General features: G+C 41.9%; 1 protein-coding gene across 1 annotated transcript in view; it reads right to left on the minus strand.

The window, feature by feature from the left end:
• Positions 1-6,946, minus strand: part of LOC308321962 (calpain-5-like) — a 51,138-nt gene extending 44,192 nt beyond the window's left edge. Inside the window, exons 1-2 of the mRNA XM_080773103.1 lie at positions 6,809-6,946; positions 1,623-1,784 (exon numbers count right to left, since the gene is read on the minus strand). Of these exons, the coding sequence (XP_080629229.1) occupies positions 1,623-1,778 (156 nt within the window). The 5' untranslated portion in view covers positions 1,779-1,784; positions 6,809-6,946. The remainder of the gene's footprint in view (positions 1-1,622; positions 1,785-6,808) is intronic.
• Positions 6,947-8,591: the final 1,645 nt, after the last annotated feature.

Genomic DNA, 8,591 nt, shown 5'->3' on the forward strand with positions numbered 1-8,591 from the left:
TTGCACAACATTGAATGTTGCGCAACAGGCGCTCCCAGCCTGTGGAGCGATGTGATCGTGTTTTGATATCAATAATCTCCGTCCTTTTGATCAATCTTCGTCCTGGGCGCTGGGCGTTACTAATTGAAAAGACGGTGAACTTCGTCCTGTGTGCTCAGGGTCACGTTTTTTGGACTGCGGAAGACCGAGTCAAGTTGTGTATTTTTTTCTAATCTAAAGACAGTAATCCTGACATTATAATGAATACATTTTTATTTGAACCAAGCTGTATGGATTTTTGCATGTTAGAAAACAATAATAAATTGTGCCACATTTCATTGGCTGGGCCCGGTTTGTCAAGTGGACAGTCCAGACCTGCTTCCAGTGGATAAGTTGAATATCTGAATTATCTCAATATCCTCTGATAACTATAGGTAAAGCTCATAGAGCTTGTATATCTGCTATTTTTGAAGAATGGTGAAAATGTGGCGCAAACCTTTGATTATATATTCTTTCACAACGAATATTTTTGACTCAAATCTTTGCTTCTGGGGGGGGGGGGTCGCTGGAACAACATGTTTTCAGATGGGGGTCGGCGGCCAATTACATATATTATATTATTATTATTATATATTATTATTATTATAATATATAATATATTATTATTATATATATCCTTGACATGAAATAGTTAGAAAACCACTGATATAGAAACATGGGTTTTTCAGAAAACTGTCGGGATTTAGAAGACATTTGTAGAATCGTCCTCAAGTCTAAATGGGTTAAGCAAGTGAAGACGAAACAAATCGATTGAACGCTACGTAGCTTGTCGATGTGCTACTTTTGCTACTTTTGAAATTCAACTGTGAAAAGTATAATGTAATAAGATACTAAGTGAAAAGGGTTGAAAACCATTGAAGTAGATTAGTACCACTGATATAGAAACATGGGTTTTTCAGAAAACTGTCGGGATTTAGAAGACATTTGTAGAATCGTCCTCAAGTCTAAATGGGTTAAGCAAGTGAAGACGAAACAAATCGATTGAACGCTACGTAGCTTGTCGATGTGCTACTTTTGCTACTTTTGAAATTCAACTGTGAAAAGTATAATGTAATAAGATACTAAGTGAAAAGGGTTGAAAACCATTGAAGTAGATTAGTAGAAGATGAATGAACACACCCAGAAACATCACAACTGGCTGTTGAAATATTTGGTCACAGAGCAAAGGTTGAAGACACGCGTGCACGCACGCACACACACACACACACACACACACACACACACACACACACACACACACACACACACACACACACACACACACACACACACACACACACACACACACACACACACACACACACACACACACACACACACACACACACACACACACACACACACACAGGTAGTGACATGACAAACGCAAGCATACATACATGAAGATCAATGTTTACATTATAGCGGGGAATTCCTTGAATTTCCAAACAGTGCCACCCAAGGTCATGCATGACCTTACATGCATTCATGACCTTACCATACATGCATACGCACGCACACAGACACACGTGTGCGCACACACACACACACACACACACACACACGGACACACACCCCCTCCCTCCCTCCCTCCCCCTCCTCACCTTGGGTCTCTTCCAGGTGATGCGGCCGATGCGGTTGTCCTGGTAGAAGAGTGAGCGGTCCGCGGCGGGAAACAGAGGGTCCTCGAACAGGACGCCGGTCTGCTGACAGCGCCCCCGCAGGTCGGAGTAGGACTGGCCCTCGTACGGCACCGCCATCACCCCCTGGAGGACAACACATTTAGGGACGCACGATTAATCGCTAGCATAATCGGAATAGGAGCATATCGGCCATAGAAATGTCATATCGTTATTGGAACGGTCTCAAAATAATACAGAATCGGTTTTCAACAGCATTTTCTTTTTTTTTAAATCATCAAGGAGTTCAATATAAATAATTATCCTTAATTCTTCTCATTTCCCCACCCCCCCCCCAAAAAATAATTCCATTGTCCACTGATTGTAGCTACTTTCTCCAACAGTTCATTTAGTTGCCCTTGTCAGTTGCCAGCTGCTCTGTCAGATAATGGACTAGACAACCCAATAGACCTCTGTCTGTGTGCATGTGTGAGTGCGTGCGTGCGTGCGTGCATGCGTGAAAAGGAGGATATCCTTGTTGCAAATCCTAAAATATATTTGATGACTGTCAGCTATTAGAATGCAAATAGACAGAGGGATCAGATAAATACAAATCTGACACACACAACTAGCACACACACACGGACATGCACACGCACACACGGGGACATGGACACGCGCGCGCACACACACACACACACCTCCTCATAGAAAAGAGACGCATGGGGGCACGGTGGCACAGTCGGTAGTGCGGTCGCCTAGATAATTGACGCTGGGTGAAAACAATGGGTTGCAAAATCATGGGATAAGAATTATAGAAAAAAAAGAAAAAAGAAAAGACACGCAGAATAGTAGCCAGAGGGTCAGGTCACATGACAGGAAGAATCAAACAGAAAGTCCCATGTCATGTTGAACTAAGCAAACACAGCTGACTGACGTCGAAACACAACACAGACCAACCAATACATCTTCAGTCATTCAGTGTCAATTCAACTCATTTGGCTCCAGTTGTAAAGGTCATTATACACACTGGCGAATTGGCGACGCGATATATTCGTGCGAATAATTCGCATTTTAAAAACAACAATTGAAGTCCATGCAAGCTTCCACATCAGTGGCAAATGTGCGAAAATGCGACCGTTTTCGCTCTTTATTTGTTCGCTCTGCATGGTGTCGTATTTTGCAGAGATTCGCAGGCGAACTGCAACATGCAATATTTCGCATTTTCAGATTGCTTATTCGCATCGCTTCGCTAATTCGCCAGTGTGTAATGACCTTAATACTTTGGACTGCAGCGCTGACAAGTAGTATAGTGAAAATAGCAGATCTACAAGCTCACAACGCGGAGCGAATCAACGAGTTAACTTGTGAGCATGTAAGATCGGCTATTTTCACCAGTTTCACTAGACAACATGAAGATGGTTTTCAAGTGCGGGCTCCAGATGCTGACCGTGCTGCTGTGGTTCTTTATAATAACATTACATGTTTATGGCTCTAGTGTCTGTGGGCCAGTACCTAATCATGTTACTGAGAGAGAGAGAGAGAGAGAGAGAGAGAGAGAGAAGATGACAGATGACGAGAACAGATAGTGTGGACACTGTGGACCATTGATTTCCAAGGGGCGGTTACAATTACAAACAGATTCCAACATCACGCATTGGTCATGCAATGCTGACTGGTCACTCACAACTCTGGGGTGAGCCAAATGTCATTCAAACTGATCTCCCCCCAGCAGGGATCTTGTTTTTTCGTCTGGCACTATCCGGGCTAATCTTTAAGGATCCCAGCCAGTCCAGGGACCTGGAATCCACCCAACTGTCAGAGAGATTCAGTCCCACGCTTGCCAGCAAGAAGACTAAATAGTATGTCTACTCTGGAGGTGTGTGTGTGCGTGTGCGTGTGTGTGTGTGTGTGTGTGTGTGTGTGTGTGTGTGTGTGTGTGTGTGTGTGTGTGTGTGTGTGCGTGTGTGTGCGTGTGTGTGTGTGTGTGTGTGTGTGTGTGCGCGCTCGCGTGTGTGCGTGCGTGCGTGCGTGTGACTGTGTGTGTGTGTGTTTGTGTTAACCAACTAACACCATCAACTGTCCGGGACGAAATAAACGTTTTCAAGATCCATTCATTACAGAATCAAGAGCTGCCACTGAAACAAACTGGGTGGTAAAAATTAGAGCTTTATCCAGTGTGAGGACTGTATTCTCTTGTTTCTGCTGTTTTGCTTCTCCGCCCAGCACTAAACTGTGGACGAACGCCCGGGCTTCATTCACGTGTTTATTTCCCCCAAATGACCACAACACAACCATGGCTGTTTATTTCCCTTAAATGACCACAACACAACCATGGCGACTGACTATGGAATGACTCAGTGTCAGCCGACGAGGCATACAGGAAATAGGGATTGAGAAATATAACTGTGTCTGTCTGTCTGTCTGCCACTTGAATTAAGGTGACTTGTTTGATCGACATAAAAACAGGCCTGTCAGCAGTTTTCAAGTATTGTATCACAAACATCAGTATAGCATTACAAATGTACTGTATATACAAGAAAACTCTATACCAATATATCTTTGCATCTGTAGCCTATTTCCCATTCCAAGTGCGTTAGTCGTATAATTATGTAATGCCAATATTGCAACTATTCCAAAGCCCCCTCAGGTACATTCATTGTTTAACTATTTCCAGCAATTGCGTTATTATTTTTTGGGGTGGGTAGATCTTGTTGAACATGTCATTTTGAAAGTATAGCTCTCAAGTAAAAAACAAAACAAAAGTTTTGTTTTTTACTTGAGAGCTATACTTTCAATACTTTCAATGGCTAGCACCCCTGCTGCTAGCCATACAGACAGTTGTCTATAGCACAGGCACTGCTACCTCCCTGTGTAAGTAACCACACATAGAGAACGTTCTAAAGATTCTAATCTAGGCCAAAAATGTACAACAGATCAATTCTCCTCTCCGTTTCCCTCTCCTGAGATGACCTGTATGTTTACTATACTGTCAGTGGCCAGGCTATCACTCCAGAGGAGGTAAAGGTCCCAGAGACATGAATGTCAGGTTACAGGAGAAGGATCCACATTAAAAATGGTGAAGTAAAGTGCATTAGTTCAAACAGCTTTAATCATACACCCAGGCTATAGGATACCATGCGAGAGCGTATATGGTAAACACAGTAATGACAACTCGTAATGAAGGGTATGTAGTCAGTGTGTATTTTAAACAGGGGTGTGTGTTTTGTAGTGTGTCGGGCGACACAAGTCTAAAAGGAAAGCTTCCTTTTAGACTGAAATGGAACAGAGCCGAAGAGAGTCGCACCTGTCCAAATCACTCAGAACCAGCTGGCAGTAGTTCCTTCCTGTGTGCTACACTGCTATACACAGTCCTTCTATTAGCTTTCCACCAAAGCGTGTTCAATGACAATCAATATAGACTATATTTATTTTCCCTTATAAACAGCTCACATATCTATCTAAGTTTTTAATGGGCAAGTGCCGAATGACCATTTAAGGCCTATACACTACACATATTCCTTGTGAACTATACCCTGGCGCAACAACAAAAGCTTGAATCTCGGAGATATCCAAATGATGCACTAGCATCATTTGAAACCAACTCAAAATGCAGAATAAACAAGAATGGGCCTTGACATGAAAAGGGTTGAAAACCACAGTCCTAGGGTGGGTAACACAGCCACAACCAGGCTGTGAGGACGAGAAGAGAGAATACCAGCCAAACATGGGTGTGGTTACATGTGTGGGAGTTGGCAATAACAGACAGTAATTATGCCACAGTACAGTATACTAACAGTAGCTTAGTATGCAAGGCAAGCACACAGCCATGTTGTTCATCTTGGGAAATGGGTGGTCTTTCTTGGTATGATAATTCTACAACATACATTAATTAGTTACTGCACACATCTTTTATATCAGTGATATAAGCTTGAGAACGAAAGATTAAACCAAATGGGCCCTTTTGGTTTAATTTTACACTCTCAAGAGTTGCTGTTAAACAGTTGCTGTTAAACATCTGCATTACTTAATTTACAAGAAGTCTACACAATTAAGAGAATGTAGAAGAACTGTAAACGTTTGCCTGCCCTGCTATCTCTCCTAATGGTACCAACATCAATACAGCATGGAATTGTGGACAAAATCGTTTCCAAGGACAACAACATATTCTTCTAAGTCTTGGGTCCGAGAGGCTGCTAAATATCATCAAATGATGGTCAAATCGTGGCTCAAATGCAGAATAAATAATTGAGCTTTGACGTATATAAACAGAGATGAAAACCACTGTTTTATATGAAGAATGTCAAAAATTCACGCAAACAAGATCACTATATGCACTTTAACGAAACAAACCTCAGGCTCTGCGAGAGACTGAGAGTTTTACACATGCAAGCGGTTTCATTTACAACGTTAACACTCAAGTCAGTATAAGCTAGCTACTACAGCTGCACTACACTACCATAGAGACGAGCCGAAAGTGCAGAAACCTACGAACAAAAATGTAACAAACGGCTAAAAGTGTTTAAACTGCATGGTCAGCCTGCAGCCAAATGAGATAGCCTATATCGGCATATAAGTGATATTACACTATTTGTTCTTGATGTAATCACGTAGTGTAAGTGTAATACTTTGACTTATGATGGGGATATATAGACAAATAAAACGTCCACAAACGTACAGTTCTGGGCTGGCTACCGCACTTTTTTGCTTTTCATAGCGTATTAGTCCAGTACTCTTATAGTTGTGTAGCTGTGTAGCCTGCATGGCTGTAAAAACAAATACAAAACAACTCCCCCCTTTACCAACTCGCCCCTGAACTTATTTCTAACCTTATTCTCAGTAAAACAAAAATAAAGAATACAAGAACAAAAGCTGGGGCGAGGTTGAATTGGGGCGTTACCGAATAGACCATTATGGTTACCGCCGCTCAGCTGTCTGAGAGTGTCAGAGTGGAGAGACATTATCCGGTATTCAAGTATAGCGACATTAGAGAGACTCGGTCCCAGCCATAGAGACATGTTGAGCCGCATGGGCGCACCACTACACTAGCCTACTGTGTCTGTAAAATGGCATAACAAACATCAGGGAGAAGACCCATGGGGGAGAGGCGGGAGGGAAGAGGAACCGTTTTCCATCACCATTAGTAGTTTTAATTAGTCGTAAATAATTACCTCGGAAAGTTAACGTCGCTCCCTCCCGTGTGTTGTTGTGTCTTCCTGCACGCCGGGGGTCTCAGAGGAGAGGAGCCGAGCTGGAACTTCTCCCCACGGCTGTGTGTCTAAGGAGGATGCTGCTTGCACGGAACTGGCTCACTCACTCACTCACTGCCTGCATGGCGGGTCTTGCTTCATTTCAACACAAACACACACCCCTAAACGCGGCGGCGTGACCCACGCATAGAGAAGGGACAACATAGGCGCACGCATGCACACGCACGCACACGCACACGCACGCACACACACACACGCACGCGCACACACACGCACACACACACAGATATTGATTGATTGATTGATTGATTGATTGATTGATTGATTGAAATATTTATTAACAGCTCCTTTGAATTTTTTTCAATTTGTTTATGTAGCCTATAGGCCTATGCAAAAAAAAGGAAAAAATGCAAACGCACATATTTCACTTTATAAATATTAAAAACAACAAACCAAACATGAACAGAACAGCCCGTTAAGAAACAATAATGGTAGGTAATGGTAGCCTAAATAAAACTAATTGAGAAATATTAGTGAATAAATCAAATAAACTGTCAAAATTAAAGTAGCCTACATAACATATTGACATGGAATCGACATAAAAAAATGGCAGGTTAAAAAGGTTTGATTGATTGATTGAAATCTTTATTAACAGTTTGCAGAATTACAGTACATTTCAAGCACAAACTCAATACAAAGACTGTTAACTGTGAGTGGACGACCCAATTAAGCCTTACACTTGTTTACAACAGGGTCCACATTGTTCAATTCATCAAAACATTTAGAGACAAACAAATAGACACTTCTATGTAGTTAAAGAACAGAACATGAATTCATCATAAAGGTATGACTCCAGGCTCCAGCAGCTACTTCATAATGGAACACAAAGCCAGCATTCTGGGTTCAGGACTCTTACAGTACGGTATGTGTATTTTAAGATCAAAGTGATGAACTTATCCTGTTCTGCCTGATCTAGGATCAGTGTCAAACAGAGGCAGGAAAATAAAAAGACCATGAACTTCAATTCCTGCCGTCTTCTGAAACACTAGTGACCTCTGGTGGCTTTCTGCTAGTAATGCAATAAAGGTTTTCTGTTTAATTCAAACTGGTGTGATTTCAATTTAAATTAAAGCCGACTGAAAAGTGATATCTGTTGTTTAAAACAAAACAGTTATATTATAATTATTATAATTGCCCAGATTATTGTCATTGTGACACATTCTTTTACCTCCGGAGTAATCAAATAATCGAATCGAGTAATTGAATAATCGAATCGAACTTCCGTCGTGATTGGCCGAGCTTTGCATAACGTTTGTAGCAGCTAATTGGCTGTTGTTGGTTACGTAACCAATCTATGTTATTACAAACAGACTATTCCGGAGCAGTCTAACTTCCGTTGTGTTTGGCGGGGCTTTGCATAACGATTGTAGTACGCTAATTGGCTATTCCGGAGTAATCTAACTTCCGCTGTGATTGGCCGGGCTGTGCATAACATTTGCACAAATTAATCATTACGTCATCCGCAGCCACGGACATACGCATCGGAGCACCGGACAAAAAACATTACTTGCACGCTCTGCTTGCGCAAGTAATAAAGAGCTCCATTTCAACCCTATAGATCTATAACTCTTGGGAGCGGAAGGAATTATTGTTAAATGTCTGAATTACTTAAAGGTAGAGTAAGTGATTTCACTCAAAAAACCTTAGGTTTCGTTTTTGGCTGTGGGACCTAAGCCTTCGTCCA

The sequence above is a fragment of the Protomyctophum bolini genome (assembly GCF_963924005.1).
Source record: "Protomyctophum bolini genome assembly, chromosome: 9".
Classification (NCBI taxonomy): domain Eukaryota; kingdom Metazoa; phylum Chordata; class Actinopteri; order Myctophiformes; family Myctophidae; genus Protomyctophum; species Protomyctophum bolini.